The 21,103-nt window shown below is 40.4% G+C and overlaps 1 protein-coding gene across 1 annotated transcript in view; it reads right to left on the bottom strand.

Annotated features, from left to right (window-relative positions):
- tll1 (tolloid-like 1) overlaps nucleotides 1-21,103 on the bottom strand; it is a 379,020-nt gene that overhangs the window by 233,312 nt on the left and 124,605 nt on the right. The window contains exons 3-5 of the mRNA XM_060832796.1: nucleotides 8,174-8,284; nucleotides 3,570-3,650; nucleotides 432-584 (exon numbers count right to left, since the gene is read on the bottom strand). Coding sequence (XP_060688779.1) covers nucleotides 432-584; nucleotides 3,570-3,650; nucleotides 8,174-8,284 — 345 coding nt within the window. The remainder of the gene's footprint in view (nucleotides 1-431; nucleotides 585-3,569; nucleotides 3,651-8,173; nucleotides 8,285-21,103) is intronic.

Genomic DNA, 21,103 nt, shown 5'->3' with positions numbered 1-21,103 from the left:
CCACAGCATGTGCAGGGCGATGACTCACCTGGGTCCTACTGCCCTAAGGCACCATAAACAGAAATAAAGGCTTTGTATCTATCTTATGAGCCAACAATCTTTTTTTGGTGAATTACAATTAGCACCAGGGACTGTTGTGCCTTTCAAAATGCAATTGTATTGATGTTATAAAAAACCAAAAGCATTAAAATTACATCTATTCATTATAAAAAGTACATAATTCAGAAACTGTCATTTAGATTCAACTGATCTTCTTTCCCATTATGGGAAGTGGGTAAAGCATTACATATTTGTAAAAAATCTTATCAATGCAAAGTTAAAAGTAGCAATTAACTAATATTGATGATCCCAAACAAAATAATGCATAAAGTCACAAGTGTATTTAGGACAAATATTTCAGTAAATTACAAGTAAACATCAGAAACACCCACCAGTAAAATTGCCTCCAATGACATACGGAATGACACCCCCAGGCCATATTCTCTCAGCTCGTGATGTTGCAGCTCTGGGAACTCTATTCTTCTCAATTCTCTTTAAAGCTTCTGAGTTGTTCTTTTCTCTGTTGGTGGCATTTTGATCACTGCCTGCAAATATTTATGTCAACATAAAAAATACTTTACACATGAATATTTTGAGTGAGACTACATCATTGATCAACATATCATCTCTGATTAAATTCTTGTGTATCTTCAACTACACAATAACAATTAGTTTAAATTAGTTTTCCAAATAATTGCCTCCTCACATTGTTTCTGAAGACATGTCATCACGCTGTACCTCTGTCCTGACAATAGTGGCACATTGGTCTTTTTAACAAACTTGGAAAAAGATAATTGGTTGAGAGACGCTTTAGGCGTTTTTGAACTTGTGTTAAGGTACTATATAAATTCAAGTATGCCTTCATTTCCATCTCATGGAAGTAGCCATTTTTAATTTGTGAGCTGCTACAGCAAATATCAAACACACTATTCTGAAGCATTCCATTCCAAAGGGCAATATTTTACAGCCCCCCATTCATGTATCTTCAACTGTGGAGACACTAGGTGGGCCTAATCTGTCATTTTCTAAAAATAATTAGCAGTCAATTAAGCTTATTATAAAACTAATTGACTCATTATTCACCTACAATGAGGTTAGCCTCAACAGGATGTTAGCAACTTTTTTTTAAGATAGATTGGAGAGGGCAGGGGGGTGAGGGCTGTTTTGAAAAAGCACAGATCAGGCAGCATCCAAGGAGCAGGAGAATCAACATTTCGAACATAAGTCCTTCATCAGGAATGAGGCTTGTAGGCAGGAGGGTGCTGAGAGATAAATGGGGGAAGGGGTGGGGCTAGATTAGATTCCCTACAGTGTGGAAAAAGGGCCTTCAGCCCAACAGGTCCACACCAACCCTCCGAAGAGTAACCCACCCAAAACCCTTTTCCCTCTGACTAATGCACCTAATTGACAATTTAGACATGGCCAATTTATCTGGTCTGCACATCTTTGGACTATGGGAGGAAACCAGAGTATCAGGAGGAAACCCATGCAGACACAGGGAGAATGTGCAAACTCCACACAGACAGTAACCCAGGGTTGGAATTGAACCTGGGATCCTGGTGCTGTGAGGCAACAGTGCTAACCACTGAGCCACCATGCTAGAGGGAAGGTAGCTGAGAATGCAATAGGTAGATGAAGGTGGGTGGGTAGGTGATAGGCCGGAGAGGAGGGTGGGGCAGATAGGTGGGAAAGACGATGGACAGGTCAGGAGAGCGAAGCCGAGTTGGAACTTGGGGCTGGGATAATGTGGGTGGAGGGGAAGTGAGGAAACTGGTGAATTCCACATTATCCACGTGTGGTTGCAGCATCCCAAGGCAGGCGATGAGACATTCTACCTCCAGGTGTCAGGTGGTTATGGTGTGGCTGTGGAGGTGGTCCTTGGTGGACTGGGAGGGGGTGTTGAAGTGTTCAGCCACAGTATGGTGGGGGTGTCCCAGAGATGTTCTCTGAAATGATCCACAATTTGGCGTCCTGTCTTCATGATGTAGAGGAGACCACATCAGGTGCAATGGATACAGTAGATGACATTGGTACAGGTAAATTTCTGTTGGATGTGAAAGGATTCTTTAGGGCCTTGGATGGTGGTGAGATGGGAGGTGTGGGCGCAGGTTTTGCGCTTCTGGCGATGACAGGGGAAGGTGCAGGGAGTGGGGTGAGGGCTGGTAGGGGAGCGTGGTCCTGGCAAGGGAGTCATGGAGGAAATGGTCTCTCTGAAACACTGATAAGGGTGGGGAGAGAAATATATCCCTAGTGGTGGGGTCTGTTTGTAGGTGGCAGAAGTGGTGGAGGATGATGCGATGATATAGAGGTTGGTGGGATGGAATGTGAGGATCAGGGGGCTTCTGTCCTTGTTAAGTTGGGAGAGGTGGGGTTCAAGGACAGAGGTGCGGGATGTGGAGGAGATGTGCTGGAGGGCATCGTTGACCATATGGGAGGGGAAATTGCGGTCTTTGAAGAAGGAGGCCATCTGAAATTTCCTACGGTGAATTGATCATTCTGGGAACAGATGCAGTGGAGGCAGAGGAATTGGGAATAAGGGTGGTGTCCCAAACATAAGTGGGGAGCAATAGGTAGATGAAGGTGGGTGGGAAGGTGACAGGTCAGAGTAGAGGGTGGAATGGACAGGTCAAGAGTGTGGTGCTAGGTTGGAGCATCGGGAAGTCAGGACGCCAACATGCAGATTGTTTCAGAGATTATTTCTGGGACACCCATGCCACGCAACCCCACCGTCCTGTGGCTGTACACTTCAACTCTCCCTCCCACTCTACCAAGGACATGCAGGTCCTGGGCCATTTCCATTGCCAAACCCTAGCCACCCGAAGCCAGGAGGAAGAAAGTCTCATCTTCCACATAAAGACCCAGACCTCGCACACCTTCAGATTCATACCACTGCTCCCAACCCACAGGGATTTAGACTTGCTTGGCTCCTGGGTCTAGCAAAGTTGTTTGTGCATGTGTGAAGTTTGAAGCTCCAGTTGGTGATGGGAGAGGCTCCAATAGTCGTTCTATCCACAGCTCACCAGAATTATTACAGGCTGCCTGCCAATGGCATATGTCAGAAGGTTGGTGATGAACCTGCTCAATAACATTATGATCGTACCTTCCTTGACTATCAAGGACTATGCTGAGACTTGAATGTACAGGCTCAGAGACAAGGATGCTACCCATTACATCACAAGACCTCCTCACCTATCCACATACAGTTGTGAACATATACCTTCAGCAAGGGTGAATGCTGGATATATACAGAGGCAGAGTGTTGTAACTTCCTGATTTATACAGCTCAATATTGAATTTGCTCACTGAGACATCAGACTGTTTCTATTCAAAGCATATTACAAATAAATAAATGACCTATGATTCTACACATCTTTTGAAATCACCTTTATATTGCTCAGTTTCAAAATGGGAAAATACAAAATATATTTTGCACAATTTCAAGTTTGACAATTAATATTCAAAAGGTGGAAATATTTTATGAGTGACATTCATTGTGGACAACAAAAATAAGTTATTTGAAGGTTTCCTACCTAATCCCAACCTTAGGATCCGGTCTATAAGTTGGTAAATCGTTCCTTTCCTTTTGGAAATTTTGTGTTCTCCAGATCCACCTTTAAATAAACAAGCAGAAACAGTCACTTATGAAGACATGCAACTGACTCAAGAGCTGTGATTTAATTATTTTTTAAAATCTATTCAATTTACTAATCATGAATTAAAATGGTCACTATGTTAGTACAACACAGCTGATAATATTCTTGCTGCTGGTTTAACAAAAACAGGATTTCAAGCTTACATTAGGCTGAATATTCAGGACAATCCTACAAGTACCATCTTTCAGTTTAGATATTTAAAAGATTGTTTGCGTGTCAAATGGACATCAAGGTTCTACTTTAACTTGCAGCCAACATTCCTTCCTTACTCAATACAACCTAAAACAAACCAGATAATTATTGTTCCCAATTCATTTTGCGCATCAGTGTTTTTGCACAAAGCTGTTACCATGTTTGTACACATAACAGATGCCAGTCATATTTCAAAACTACTTTATTAAGCAAAATGTATTCAATCTTTCATCGGCAAAACACTAGGATTATTTTATCTTTTTTTAAGAAACCACAAACAAGATTGCACACCCACCCAAGTACAGGAAGATGTAAATAAACTGTAGGGAATTCAATAGTTCACTGTCAGACTACTGTACTAGAATCCAGGAAAAATATACATTTTGATTAAGGTGCATTCACAATATATTTATGTTTACTGTCACCTGGAAAAAAAAGTCATTTGTATAAATACCATCATTGTTTATAAAAAGACTTGTATTTACATAATTCACCGTGAAACCTCTCAATGATCTGTAAAAATGTTTCATGTATAATGAATTCATTAAAGTGCTTTGCTGTTTAACAAATGTAGCAGCCAGTTTTCAAAGGGAAATCCCACAACCAGCAACAAAATTAAGTTCTGATCATGTCAGTGCCAGAATGAATTTTGAACAGGACACACACCCTGGATTCTTGATGAATTAAACAAGACTTTAGATGTTGTATACTAACTACTGACTTAAAATCAGAAATGCCATGAATCAGACGTGTTCATTGCAGTGTATGGCTAAAACCTTGCCTTAGGATTGGGACTTACCCTGCAGGCAAATGTTGAATAGAGAAAATTCACTAAATGGGTGGTAATGTGACTGAGTGGATCGTCTGCATTTTACTGAACCCACCTCAATACCAATCAATTCATTCCCTCTCAAGATTATTGCCCATAAATGAAGATGAAAGCTGACCAAATTTCTAATAAAGCATAACTCCTAATGAAGGGCTTTTGCCTGCTCCTCAGATGCTGCCTGACCTGCTATACTTTTCTAGCACCACTCTAATCATAACTAACTTACACACTGTACAAGAGCAGTGTTAGAATCCAAGCAAAAATTTGAAGATTGCATTCAACTTTGTGATGTTCGTTCAGCCAATAGACCATTTTATTTCCTTCCTCTTTTCCACTTGTTCTGTTAATTTCCTTTGCTCCCTCTCCAAAATGCATGAATTCTTGTTTATGTTCGGTTTCACACAAAATAAACCTGGTACCAGTCCAACTTCCTCATCTATTGACATTAAGGATTTAATAGACAGGGAAGAGGGAGATATTTTGCCAGGAAAACTGAAAGTCCAGTTATCCTGGAATTTCCTTCAGAAGACATTTAATGCCTTAATGAGTGAAGCCAACATTGAAGGGTAGGGGGTGCCTGAGGAGGTGGCGTGCTGGGAGCCACCACTTGTCCTTGCATCTGAGGCACCTTGACTCACCAGTGTACACCTGTGGCCTAGGGTCTAATAGGTAGACGAGCAGCCATCGTTCTCCAGTGGCACACCCAAGCAATGAATAGGTACTTGCTTCTGACTGGCTGGAAGTTCTTGGGGATGGGGTTGGCACTTCATTCAGTGGTTCTACCTGCAAATAGGCAACCTGGAATGCTTGTCAGCTCTTCAGTTGGTGGATGTGACCCCCATTAAAACCCATCTTATGTCCGAACCCCCCAATCAGGCTTACTCCTTGCCATAGTACTGAAAGAACTCTCATCAAATTACAATTACAAGTCTCAATTACATCCTATCTGACTGTGACAAAGACAAATTCCACCCCCACCTCATTATTCTTGACTTTGCAGCAACCTCAACTATTTCAACACCACTCCATCATTGTCAGTTTATACTCAGCAGGGTCCATTCTTATTTACCCAGTCATAGAGACGTACAGCACAGAAACAGACCCTTCAGTCCAACCCGTCCATGCCGACCAGATATCCCAACCCAATCTAGTCCCACTTGCCAGCACCTGGCCCATATCCCTCCAAACCCTTCCTATTCATATACCCATCCAAATGCCTCTTAAGTGTTGTAATCGTACCAGCCTCCACCACATCCTCTGGCAGTCAGAAAATTAACTATAGTAGCTTCTTTACCTGTTCCTACATTGTTAATTCTGGTAGACCCCAAGAATTTTAGCTCAGACTCTACATACTATTCCCCTGACAACACAGCAATAGTTTCCACATGTACACTCCCCCAGTGTCTCTAACTTCCCAGGCTTCTTTGAAATGTCCAACAGCCAAAATTCGATAAGCAGAAATTTCCTTCAACATGGGTTTTATTCTTATGTGGAAGGTGGGCATCATTAGCAAGGCTAACACTCCTTGCCCGTTTCTTAATGTTCCTGTATTTAGTGGCTTGTAAAGCAATTTTAGAGACCAGTTAAGAGTCAACCACTGTCATGTTTCTCTGTAGTCACAGGTAGGTCAGATTAGGTAACGATTACAAATTTCTTTCCCTAAAAGACATTAGTGAATCAGATGGGATTTTACAATAATCAAATGCAATTTCAATGTCATCATCATTGAGACTAGCTTTCAATTCCAAATTTTGCTAATTGAATTTGAATTCCACCAGCTGCTGTGATGGGATTTGAACCAGTGTCCACAGAGCATTATCCTGGATCATTAACATGATAATGGTAAGGCAGAAGCTATTTTATTGGTGATTATCACAAACTCAATTCCTTCGCAATTGACTCCATCAATGTCACTGTCAGACAGCGAGTAGTAACCTTGGAATTTTATTTCAATCTAGTCTGAGATTCCAAATAGGTTTCTCTGATATCATAAGTCTCTTTCCTGTGAGCACTTTGGCTTACAGCTCCTTGGCACATCTGTCTTTGGTGTAAACATGGTCAAGTTGCAACTGAGTTGCATTCTGGTTTGAAACTTTTATTTTTTTAAAAAAATAAATCTCACCCAACCTTAATGCACCTGTTTTTTGGGATTAAAATTGCCTCCCATTCTCACTTCTCCCCCACCCCGAATATCAGCAAATTATTTGACTTTTGGAGATCTGTCAGCCTGACCCAATCTTGTTCTCTACTGACATTGTTATGAGGTTGAAGGCATGTGCTGTACTTTAAAAGCTGTTTTGCAGTGAGATCTTGCATCTGTCATGTGACTGACTAGCAGCATCAGAGTGCACTGGAAAATTGAAAATATGTAACATTTGGCTGTGAAACAAATGTCTGAGTGTTGGTTGCTGTGTTGACAACCCATACAAACTTAATTAGTTTAAACTATGCCCCAGGATACAAAAACCTAATCGATTTTGAATTTATTGTTTTGCCAACATCGAATCAATGAAAGGATCTGATGTTTGGGGTTTAAAGAAGAGACATTTTGAGAGTTAGAATGAGACCAACTGCCATCAACAGAGTAACTGCCAGTAAAACACTCTCTATCAAAGGTACCTTTATCACATGCAACGTCTTTACAGCAAAAGACCAAAGGCACTCCAGGGAGATCTACAACCAGAGGAAGACAGACACTGAAGACAATTTTAAAACCACACAATGGCAGTTAAGTTGATGTAATTTTACGATGAGTGATCATTGAAACAGTGTATTGTTATAGAGTTAGAGGCAGATAACAAGCAGTTAAGAGAAAGAAGACTTAGAGTTGTAAATAGTTGTTGTTTAGTGTTCACTTTTAGAGTTAAAGAATAAATTGATTTTCTTTGTCTTTAATTAGTGGAATTTGGGGGTTGTGTCATTCATACTTTAACAGATTATGAGACAAAGGTGAGCTCTTCTGGGTGTTTGGGTTAATGACTAGAAAGGTTCACCACCGTGTCATAACAATATCCATACATGCCTTCCACCAGCAGATCACCAGGTTACTGCAACTAGAGGTGCTAATGCCACTTACGTCTCTATTTCTACCTCAACTGAGATCAGCCAACTCGGCAGAATAAAGATGCTGAATGTGAGGGCTTCCTGGTAAATCACTAAGGCAGTAGCACATGCATTCTTCTATCCTATACATGCACACATAAGTACTAAACATATAATTAAATAACTTCGTCATATTATTTTAAAAAGCATTTTCAAAATTTTTTTAGTAGTTTCTAATAGGGTGAAGGTTTATGAATTGTGTTAAATAACAGCACTATAATCTTCCAAATATCAGCTGGCTTTCAGCAAGTTACATTTTCAATGGTATGAACCCGGAAAATGGAGATTGAGTCACTTTTTCCATTTAAAGTTTCTTTTGGAAAAAATACATCGTCAACATGCATGCAACATGGATTACCTGTTGTATGTCCAATTCTGTCTAACAGGTGTTTTGATAAATCGATTGTTCGGTCAATCTGAAACAGTTGTAAGTCTTCTTCATCTAAGGCAATGTCTCCCCAAAATGCAGCTTAAAAAGAAAAACAATATAAATTCAGTTAAGTTAACAAAGTTGTGATTAGCCAGAGAAAAAAGTACCTTAATAGAAATGGGAAGCACATGGAGGTTAATACTTTGTTTCTGATCAGTGCTTCCTGGCCCTCAAATGGTTACAAATTTGACCCCACAATCATCTTGCCCTCCTGTCCGAAAGAATTGGATTAGACATGGGGTAGGTAAGATTCTATGAGTCGTATCCCAGTCAGAAACCTTCATGTATGAGTTTGTCAATGAGCTACTCAACCAGAGAGGACATGAGATCAATGGATCCCACAGGATTCAACTCAGCAGGACTTTTTTTGTTTTTATGCCTAAAAGGTTTCTTTCAACAATTCATCTAAATTACCTTCTTACACATTAAAATACAATTAAGGACTTTAATCCTGCCTGTAACAAACTCAAAAACTTGAACTTGGACGAAAATTATATACAAAAATATTATTTAACAGAAAATATCACTTTTCACAATAGCCTAATTTCAGTTTGCTTTGTTATACTTTATTTGGTTTAACAAGATTTATATTTTTCACCAAATGATTTGCTTTAAAAAACATTTTCTATTTCCGCAATTTAAAATCCTCAGAACCAACGTTTACAGCTAAACCAGTCTCTTCAGGTGTTTGGTAAGTTATTCAGAGTATTAGCAATGTAAAATTCATTAATCATTCCCTATATTTCAGTATCATTGATGGTGTTTTCAATGTTTGTTGAAAGATTAAATATTGCTCCATGTTTGTGAGAAGATTTGTAGCTCGGGTGCTCGTTGTTGTGGTTCTGTTCGCCGAGCTGGGAATGTGTGTTGCAGACGTTTCGTCCCCTGTCTAGGTGACATCCTCAGTGCTTGGGAGCCTCCTGTGAAGCGCTTCTGTGATGTTTCCTCCATCATTTATAGTGGTTTGTCTCTGCCGCTTCCGGTTGTCAGTTCCAGCTGTCTGCTGCAGTGGCCGGTATATTGGGTCCAGGTCGATGTGTTTGTTGATAGTAATCTAATCTAATCTAATCTAAATTCTTACAGTGTTGAAACAGGCCCTTCAGCCCAACAAGTTCACACCGACCTGCCGAAGCACAACCCACCCAGACCCATTCCCCTACACTCACCCCTTCACCTAAAACTGTGGGCAACTTAGCATGGCCAATTCACCTAACCTGCACATTTTTGGATTGTGGGAGGAAACCAGAGCACCCAGAGGAAACCCATGCAGACACGGGGTGAATGTGCAACCTCCACACAGACAGTCGCTTGAGGCAGGAATTGAACCCGGGTCTATGGTGCTGTGAGGCAGCAGTGCTAACCACTGTGCCACCGTGCTGCCAGAATCTGTGGATGAGTGCCATGCCTCTAAGAATTCCCTGGCTGTTCTTGGTTTGGCTTGTCCTATAATAGCAGCGTTGTCCCAGTCAAACTCATGTTGCTTGTCATCTGCGTGTGTGGCTACTAAGGATAGCTGGTCGTGTCATTTCATGGCTAGTTGGTGTTCATGGATACGGATCATTAGCTGTCTTCCTGTTTGTCCTATGTAGTGTTTTGTGCAGTCATTGCATGGGATTTTATACACTACATTGGTTTTGCTCATGCTGGGTATCGGATCCTTCGTCCTGGTGAGTCGTTGTCTGAGAGTGGCTGTTGGCTTGTGTGCTGTTATGAGTCCTAGTGGTTGTAGTAGTCTGGCTGTCAGTTCAGAAATGTTCTTGCTGTATGGTAACGTGGCTAGTCCTTTGGGTTGTGGCATGTCCTTATTCCGTTGTCTTTCCCTTAGGCATCTGTTGATGAAATTGCGCGGGTATCCGTTTTTGGCGAATACATTGTAGAGGTGTTCTTCTTTCTCTTTTTGCAGTTCTGGTATGCTGCAGTGCGTTGTAGCCCTTTTGAACAGTGTCTTGATGCAACTCCTTTTGTGTGTTGGGGTGGTTGCTTTCATAGTTCAGGACTTGGTCTGTGTGTGTAGTTTTCCTGTATACCTTTGTGGTGAATTCTCCATTCTCTGTACCATCATGTCTAGGAATGGGAGTTGATTGTCCTTTTCTTCCTCTCTAGCGAATCTGAATCCTGAGAGTGTGGCACTGATGATCCAGTGTGTGCTTTCTATTTCTGTGTTTTTAATGATTACAAATGTGTCATCTACATATCTGACCCAGAGTTTGGGTTGAATTTGCAGAAAGACTGTTGTTCTAATCAGTATGCTTGTCTTTATTGGTCCGTGCATTGAGTCTAGATTAGAGTGGTGCTGGAAAAGCACGGCAATTCAGGCAGCATCCGAGGAGCAGGAAAAATCGACGTTTCGGGCATCAGGAATAGAGGCAGAGTGTCTGCAGGTTGGAGAGATAAATGACAGGAGGCTGGGGGTGGGGAGAAAGTAGCATAGAGTGAATGGGGGTTGGGATAGAGGTGATTGGTCAGGGAGGAGGGTGGGGGAAGGTAGCAAAGAGTACAAGGTTAGAGCGGAACATTAAAAGTGATTTATTTCCTTTTTTTGCACATATGTTAATCGCCAGCCAATATCATCCTCTTAATCTGATGTAAAATTATGATGTGTTATTATGAAGGCAGAGATGAAAGCTTCCTCAAATGCACTTGGTGTGTTGGTCTGGTCCTTCTTGCATTTTATCACTTTATCCATTTCTTGCCTCTTCATTTTGCACTTCTCTAATTGCTACTTGGCATTTTCTGTCAACTATTTTTGCTGTTTCCTCATCATGTTCCCTACTCTGTTTCCAACCTGTCCATTTATCTTAATCAAGAAATAAATATGAAGTGTTCAAGAAGATGAGTTGCATGAAACAATGTTTTAAAAATTAAATAGTTATGAAGGCTCTTCTTTTTGAGGATTCATAGCTGAAGGATTGTAAAAGTTAGTTTATTTGAGGCTCTGAAGAGATATCTGGACTTATTATTAAAACCAGATATCTGAGGGAGCATTTTTTCAAAGACACTTTTAGAAGTCACATGACTTAACGACTCAGCTTTATTGGAAATCACATTATTTCAGCTGATGATTCGGACCCATATCACATGTCTGGGTTTAGGGAGATCAGGAATGTGATTATTTGACATGGTTGGGGGTATAGCCTGCAAGTTGAGGCTCAACACAACTCAGGCTTTGCCATCTTTCAATGCCATACTCCCTCGGGTATCCTATACAAGACCTAATAAGCGAAAAAAACTAATCTAATTGAAACCCTTCGAGAGGACTGCTCAACAAACTTCATCTGAGATGTCTCAGAGTTACAATTGCATGTACCTACTGACCCATCTACAGGTTTTCAGTCTGATAACCTTATACGGTCCAGAACATTTCACATTCTGTCCTTTCATTTTCCAAGACGTAATAATTATTGTGTTTTCTTTTCCAAAATTTAATAACTGCATATGAAGTTTCTTTATTTTTTCATAACTGGTGTTTTTGTACACATTGAGGATATTAGAACAGTAAATATTTACACTCTCATTTTTAACTGTGTTAATCAGATTTGCATCTTTGTTGATTAAGTCATATTGCAACAAATCAATAATTTTGCTTTTTTCTTCTAAGAAACCTGGTTGATTAATCTTTTTATTCTGGACTGAATATGGATAAGGTATTAATGAACCATATTGGTAATTGAGTAAAACACTTAAAGATAGGTTGGGATCAGTGAAGTGGTAGGACTAGAAATAGACAGTGCTCTTTATCAACTTTATCATGATAACACAAAAGAAAGACAGATTTATTATGTTTATTGAATAAATTCAATGCTTTTATAGATTCATAGGGATGTACAGCACAGAAACAGGCCCTTCGGTTCAACTCATTCATGCCGACCAGATATCGTTATGGGATGTATCATTAAGGTTGGTTAAAGCATAACAGGGTTGCAGTTCCTTTGAGACATAATGTAGACAGAATAGTGGATCCTCTATATAGAGACACACGCTCAACTCCATGGAGTGGGTGAGCTTTCATCTCGCATACCACATGGTCCAAGGTATCATTCCACTATTTGGACAGAACACTTGAGGATTTTTCCAACAAACAAACAGGGAACAGTTTATTTCATTACATACACAAAAGCAGTTTTATATATTACATATAGATTAACATTTGTCATTTATCTTATGATGCATCGAAGTTTTAAATTTAATTGGAAGGAGTGAAAATATCTACAACTTGACTAGTGATAATCAGTAACTTCAATCACAGATTACTATCTTCTAACAGTACATTTAATTTGTATATGTCAAAAATTGTCAGTAGTTCCTAAAGAAGAGCTATTTTTGCCATATTAGTCAAACCTGCTACTGTTTGCTCTAACTCCAGCCACCAAAGTATTAATTGACTTCGCCTCTCTTAGAATTTGGTATACTGCTATTTCCCCCATGGAAGTTCAACTGCTCCTTTCTCAACATTCCTTCATAATGTTTTTTTTTCCTCATGCCTCCATCTCAAAAGGTTTTTTCTTCCAGATGATGATAAACATTAAACAATCCCCATTCTATCATTAGCCAGCTAAAGTCCTCCATTTTCTGCCTCTACTGAAGGTCCTTGTCATCTCCTCTTGCAACAAAGCATGAAGAACTAGGAAGAGGAGTTGCGATGTGAACCCATTAACAACTAAAAGCCACTTGCATAATAAAATTGCGAATTGAAAATGAGAAGCAGGGGTCAAATAGTTGACACAACAGAATGGGCAACTATTGGTATAAAGACAGATGATGCCTGGGCAAAAACAAAAACAGTGCTGATACAGTAATGAGGATAAGAAAATTTGAGAAAGAGAAAGTTCATTTAAAAAGGAATGAACACAGACATGTACTTCAGAAGCACACTTGATATAATTTGTGTGAACCTTTATGCTGTGAAGGATGGGAAGGCAATTTTAGAAGCATGAAAAATGAGGAAAGAAAAAAAGAAAGCAAATACCGCAGTCATGATTAATTAGTATGTGGTACTCTGTTGCCAATAATGTGAAAGAACTCCGTTTATGAGAAATAATCTGTGAAATTTCCATTTATTCAGTAAATGTTTCTCACGAGTTTTACAATTAAAGAAGAAAAACATTCTTGTTGTATTTTGACAGTAGAGTGTGTCATATTTAATGTGATCCCAGATCATTCAGAAACAATACCATGTGTATCAACAACTTAAATTATAAATCACTTTTAACATGAATATGATGATCTTCACAACACCCCTCACAAAATGAAGGGTCACATAATATATTAGATCAATGACCAAAAATGTTTGGTTAGGGAATTCAGAATTTAAAAAGGAAAGCAAGGTAAAGAGGCAGAAAAGTCCAGGAGGAAATTTCAGAGCATACAATGTAAGCTACTGAATGATGAAGACATTAAAATCAAAGTGCTCAAGATGACATAAGTAGTTAAGTCTAGATATCACAGAGGGCTGTGGGACTTGAGGATATGACAGGATCAGGGAGGGACGGAGGGTGAGCTGAGATCAAGTCAGGGAATATTACTTTTCTCATGGTAAAATACAAACATTAAATTCACAAATACATTTGTTCAGTTGCAGGCAGTAGACTGGGAGAAGGATATCTGAGATATTAGGCTTTTGTGTGTCAAAAATGATATGCAGAATCTTCTGCTCCCAAAACAGGCAAGATAGGAAGTGGGAAGGTCAATTAATTAGGCAGGAGCAAGGCATATCAAACCAAAAGAAAAAAAATGCAATTGTACAAAAAAAGCTGGCAGGTCAGAATAGTGGACAGAATATTAAAATTAGTGCAGCAGTTATTGTATTGGCTGAATCCTGTATTTCTTGGCTAAGGCCAAATTACATCAAGCTTTGTTTTGAGGGTTTTCACTGCAAGGCCAAACACGTTCTCCCATGTTATCTTACCAAAGTCGTATTTACAAGCTACCATTCCCATATAGGGTGCATCATGTCTGATTTCAGCCCAATTTCATCTTGCTCCATTCCCAGAACAACACACCACTCAGCAGACATCCACCAAAAGACCAGGACATTTCACATCTGCACCATCTTTGATAAAAGCTGCTGTGCATCTGGACCAGTGCTGGTAGTCCAGCACTACGCCCCATCAAAGCCACTGCACAGCAGCCCTGGAAATACGCTACCCATGGCACATTGTCGACATGGCTGACATGTCATCACACATGCAATCCCAATCCCTCATCCTCATTACAGCTTAACCACCGAGCCAAACATTTACCTATATGTAGGTACATCCCATCTGAAAACCCTCTAAGACATTGCTAACCTATCCCCAGTGTCCACAGGAGACCCACAGCTTGTAATTTTCCAGTATGGGAACATCACAGAGTTAGAAACAATAGGACAAATCTAATCATGGACTTTTATTTACAGAAAGTAAAAAGAACACAAATAAAAATAATAACAGCTTCAATTCACGTTATCAATGCAAACTAAGTTTGAGCATCATGACCAAATATTTTTCGGTCAACGCATCTGCTGCATCTAGTTCTCTTTTACTGGAATGACATTCAAATGAAGTTCTGTCCTGCTGGAGATGCTTATCACAGCTGAGCAGTCATGGCCAACAGCAGCTTCCTCCTCCCATTGTCCTCATTCTCCTCCTTGAAAGACTGCTCCTGTTAACCAATTCCTCAGTAGCCAGGTCATTGCGTTTGCGTTGATGCCTGCTCCAATTGTGCACAGCATAGTACACCCAGATGACGTGGCACACTATATTCAGTAGCCTGATATGCTACTCCATCATGGATCTATTTGAGGTATTAAACCTGCGCTCAGCATTAGGGAGCCAAACAATCATGTCATCAGCCACAATCAGAGAGGATAGGCCTTATTCCCCACCCCCCCCCCCGCCCCAGTAATCAGCTTCATATAGCCCCTGGACCCTGAAATGCATCAGGTGCTCCAGAATGGATGTATTATCATGGCTGCCAGGGTAGTGCACACATAAGTGGAAGTGGAAACAATGAGGACAGAACACCTGAACATTAATGGAATAGAACCCCTTCCTGTCAATGGATTTCAAAGCATGTGCTATGACTCTCAGTGATATGTGCGCGCATTTGATGGCACCTTGCATGTGGTGGAACTCAGCTTTGTTGCTGAAGACTATTGGGGAATGAAATGAACTGCAGCAACTTTGCACAAGGTCTAAGATATCCCATATAGGCCACTCCCTACAAGGAGCCAGTAGCATAAAAGTTCACAGCAGCACTCCCAATTACTGACCCTGGAGGAGGATGATCTTTTATTCTACATTCCCTTTAATTTTCCCTGCCACTGAGTGGACTTCTGAGCTCCTTGTCTGGCAGCAACTTCTGGAACTGGAAGTCCACATGTCCTCATCCCAATTACCTTGCGCAGACTATCCAAGCTCCTGCGCAGCCAAGCAACAGTGTCTCCGCTTCTGTAGTTCTCAGGTCCTGCTTCAGCATTCACATCCTCCTCCACAGTGTCCTGGGCACATGGAGCCTGCTCTGGCACTCAGAAAATAGAGTCAAGGCCAGAAAACTCTGGACCTCCTGCGTGGTCCATATATCCTAAAGAGCTTTATGGCAGCAACTTCTACCTGAGTTGGGTGCCCTTGTTCTCTGCAGTAACCTGCTGTCACCATCAGCTATGGCCCTCCTTCACTCATCATTGGCTTCTTAGAAAGGTAGCCACAGCAATCAACATCCCACCAATAGCAAGGCCCATCACTCTCAGTGGAAATTACCTAATCGCACACAGTAGAAGCTAAAGAGTTTCTTAGATAAAGACAGAGGGCACTTTATGACACATTGAGACATGATGCTTCTTGATAAAGAAGGACATGTCACCATCTGCACTCAACATCACTTTGAGCAGCAATTTGGTGAAGATGCCATGCTAGCTGAGTGATCACCCAGTGTCAGAGAAGGGAATGCAGGCAGCACTCAGACATCCTTTCGACCCAAGACCCATATCAAATTCCCAACTTCTCACTGCATTCAGTACAAACCATCATTACACTTATACAATAGATGAGGAAGCAATATTGTGGAGGTTACAAACAACACTTTGAAGTTGGACAACTAACAATGGTTACCTTTCAGCCAGCACTGACCTTTTGTAGCACCAATGCTGCTAAATCCCACATTCTTGAGATACACAAGTTCAATTTGCAAGCACCAATGGTAAAATCACCTCAAACTAAGAAGCTAAGCAGCTCTTCAGCAAATTGCAGCACAAACTGAGATTGAGTGTGGATGAATGTTAAAGAAATGTTTGTTATTATCAGGCTACAGAAGGTCTCAATTGGGTAATGAAATTATTGCAAATTAAACTTAGTTGGGCTTTGCAAGTGGTTGTTTCATGGACTTGATACAACAATGTCCTACTATTCAAACATGGATCCCATATGTTCACCCATCAAAGCGATACTTATTCATCCAACCTGGGTGCTGACCCAGCCATTTTCCAGTTGCACTCACATTTTAGAGAATGGAAAGTGATGATACTATCAGAAGCAGACCCCAGCATGACCTCCAAATGTGTCCCCTCTTAAATTGCATTTCCACAACAGTCCATTTCCAACCCCTCCCCTCCCACTTAAAATGCAGAGACCAAACAACTTGAACTGTGACTATAACACTTTTTTCCTATACCTGTATTCTAGTATTACACCTTTCCCACCTTGCTCCATTATACTTCCCTTCTGGAAGTCCCGGTGGAAGTTACTGCCAATAACTTGACTTCTTGTATCCTATTGCATTCTCTGATATTGTTGTACATACTCTCCTCACTGACATTTGATAAGGTGTCACACATCGAAGCTTCTTGCAGTCAATAAAAGTTCATGGAGTAGAGCAGCAGGAATCGAAAATTGTCTTGCCAATAGGAAAGCAGAATAGGCATAAATTGATCTTTTTCAAGTTAGGAAAATGGGATGAGTGGTGTGCCACAGGGATTAATGTTGGGACCTCAACTCTTCGCAATTTATATAAATGACTTCACTGAAGGAATAGAAGATGACGGGCTGGATTTAATAAGGTGACAGCCACAGTCACATTACCACTCCAGTCCTAATTTCTTATGTTAAGAAATAGTTCCTGTACGACTCCTTCAGAAATGCAGAGGGCACATTAAAGCTGAAATGTTCCCTTGTTGTCCACAATAATCAGGGAAGTTACAACTGCACCCCATTTTTTTTTTATATAGCCGTAATAGTTTTTCTCTCTGTGATATCAATGTTCAGTATCTCAGAGAGCCACTGCAACAATGCCTGTGAAAGGGTAAGTTTGTAAGGTGAGTGTGCCAGGGTACAGGTAAGTATTGTACCAGCTGCAGCCTGCTAACTACTGCTATCAAGCAATGGAGTTACCAGTGTCTGATTGTTGACAGCTTCCACCCCAGAAACCTGATACCAGATGAAGGCCCACCCATCAGTCAATCCTGATTGGCAGAGGATCCAATGGGTCTTCACCCTATGATTCAGCATTGGGCTCTTACCCCTTCACCCGACAGTGCACATTACACCCACCAAACACAGAAGACTCCACTCAATGGTTTTAATCTTTCCAGTGCTTAGTGGGAGGAAATTTCTGCTCATCCCAGTATCAGATATTGGAAACATAGTCTGATAATTAATCAACATAAGAGTCACTGAGAGAATGGTGACCATGAAGTAGAATTGCAATTCATCAGTCCATGTGAAAACACTGCACTTTCAGATAATACAATCAAGGAGCAACATGAAAATGAGAAACAGGGGCAGGCAAAGATAAATTCTTAGTGGAGGGAGGGATGTAATGGAGTAAGTTCAGGAATAGACCTGATTACTGTAATACTCTAGGTATGAATAGCTATAAAAGAATGCTTCCAGGTAACTGTAGTTTTGCATATTGTGGCTAAGTATTGAAGAGATATGACCAACCACATCAGGGTTGAGATAATTTCTTCCAATGAACTTCAAAAGAACCTTAGATAGAATGATGACAATAACCTTACAGATTCAACATGATTTGATGAAGAGAAAATGATGTTTAACAAAAACAGTTAAGAGTTCTTTGAAGATGTCATGAGACTAAAGATAAACAGAAACTAGGAGATGCGGTATATTTGAATTTCTAAATAACAGGCATTAAAGTAAGGTACCCTAGAAAATGTTACGGCACAGGACAAATGAACATCTTGTTGGGGGTGACATGTTAGTACAGATAAGTAACAAGGAGGAGAATGTGGATAAATGTGTCATTTATAGCTTTGTAAACCTTAACTACTTGAGTGTCGCATGGATGATTGCTGGAACTTCAACTATTTACATTTGCATCAATGATTGGAATAAAGGGACAGGTTGGACTGTCTGATGAAGGGCTTATGCCCAAAACGTCAATTCTTCTGCTCCTTGGATGCTGTGCTTTTCCAATACCACATTCTCGACTCTGATCTCCAGCATCTGCATTCCTCACTTTCTCCACAGATTGGACATTGGCCAAATTTCATTACAATACTAAAATAGTTAGCAAAGCAAGTCATGCGGAAGATACAATGCATGTACAAAGGGATATGGACTGATTAACTGAGTAGGCAAAAAATTGACAAATGAGTTATAAAGTGGGAAAGTATGATGTTGTCCATTTGGCAGGCAAAATAAAAAAAAAATCAAATCATTATTTAAATGACGACAGACTAGAGATTGGTGGAGTCAGGAGGCATCTGGTGACTGATACATGAAACATGATATGTTACTGTGTAGGTACATCATGTAAACAGGAAAACAAATAGAATAGTGGCCTTAGCTGTAAGCAGAATTGATTAATCATTTAAAGGCCTCATTTGAGGTGAGGAGATATAGGCCACCCCAAGACTCTATTGATTGCAGAAGAATTTCAGACACAAGGTGTTGGGTGGGATAGTGATGGCAAGGCTAACCCAAGGAATATTTGCATTCCAACATTCTGCCAGAATTCAGTCCATAAAATTCTGAAGGGGCTTGAAATGGCGAATGTTTCCATTCATGGATTAATCTAGAACGAGGCAGCACAGTTTCAGAATAAAAAGATCTCTCAAGATGGAGATGAGGAAAACATTCTTTAGAGGCTCATTTGCCTTTTGAATTGTCTTCTCCAGAAGCAGTGAAGGCTGTGAGATTAAATACATTAAAAGACAAGTTGGTACATTTATTGATCTTTGTGGGAGTTCTGGGCTATGGGACGCTGACAGTAAAGTGAAATTACAGCCACAATCAGATCAACTATGATCTTGTTGCCTGATGGAGCACGGTCGAGGAGCCAAAGTGACCTACCCAGGGCCTTAATTCTTATAGAGACCAGTATGGTACATCAGAGAAATCAGATTGAATCAGAAGGCATTCTATATGCTGAAAGAGTTGAACTCGCTGTCCAAGAGGCAACTAAAGAAAGTGCAAATTGAGTAGTTAAGAAAGAAAGATATGTAGTTGCAGCAGGAATAAAATCATAGTCAGATATGTCTAAAGATCATTAGAGTCCATCAAGCGAACTTAAATCAATTTCCTCTGCTGGTGTGCTGCAGATAAATCTTAAACAAAAAGATTTCTATATGAACAAACTACTTAGCAGATATGAAAATTAGGTACAACTGATATAGATTTAATGTAGCATTATAAAACATAAAAGTTTATGTTCCTAAAAATGAGTGCAACTGTTATTTTCCCATTCATATGATCTCTCATGCAAAGAATAACACATTTGGATCTGCTATCATCAGCAGTTCTTTGCTGGTGTACTAAAATCTCCTGAACTGTGACTTCTGTAAAGTATGTGCACGCGAGAAAAACATTTGAGATCTGCAGTTTGACATACAGAAGACATTTATTCGTATGACTAATGTTCCAAAGTAGTATGCATCGATTAACTGAATAAGCTTCTCTTTAAACTGTAAAAGTTACATTATGTAAATTGCAGTATTAATTACAATAACCATATTTCAGAGCACAATTCCATTAAGTACTGCTGGGGAGGAATAGGGCAAAAATACATAGACTGCAATTATAGAGTCATAGAGATGTACAGCATGGAAACAGATCCTTCAGTCCAACTCATCCATGTCGACCAGATATCCCACCCAATCTAGTCCTACCCGTCAGAATCCGGCCCATATCCCTCCAAACCCTTCCTATTCATATACCCATCCAAATGTCTCTTAAATGTTGAATTGTACCAGCCTCCACCACAACCTCTGGCAGCTCATTCCATACACATACCACCCTCTGCGTTAAAAAGTTGTCCTGTACATCTCTTTTATATCGTTCCCCTCTCACGCTAAACCTATACCCTCTAGTTCTGGACTCCTCGACCCCAGGGAAAAGACTTTGCCTATTTACCCAATCCACGCCCCTCATGATTTTGTAAACTTCTATACCCTTCAGCCTCCGACGCTCCAGGGAAAACAGCCCCAACCTGTTCAGCCTCTCCTATAGTTCAAATCCTCCAACCCTGGCAATATCCTTGTAAATCTTTTCTGAACCCTTTCAAGTTTCACAATATCTTTCCGATAGGAAGGAGACCAGAATTGCACGCAATATTCCAACACTGGCCTTACCAATGTCCTGTGCAGCCGCAACATGACCTCCCAACTCCTGTACTCAATACTCTGACCAATAAAGGAAAGCATACCAAATGCCTTCTTCACTATCCTATCTACCTGCGACTCCACTTTCAAGGATCTATGAACCCACACTCCAAGGTCTCTTTGTTCAACAACACTCCCCAGGACCTTACCATTAAATGTATAAGTCCTGCTAAGATTTGCTTTCCCAAAATGCAGCACCTCGCATTTATCTGAATTAAACTCCATCTGCCACTTCTCAGCCCATTGGCCCATCTGGTCAAGATCCT

This window comes from Hemiscyllium ocellatum, chromosome 1, assembly GCF_020745735.1.
Source record: "Hemiscyllium ocellatum isolate sHemOce1 chromosome 1, sHemOce1.pat.X.cur, whole genome shotgun sequence".
Taxonomy (NCBI): Eukaryota; Metazoa; Chordata; class Chondrichthyes; order Orectolobiformes; family Hemiscylliidae; genus Hemiscyllium; species Hemiscyllium ocellatum.
Note: the sequence above shows the minus strand (reverse complement) of the source record. Positions and strands in the feature narration are given on the sequence as shown.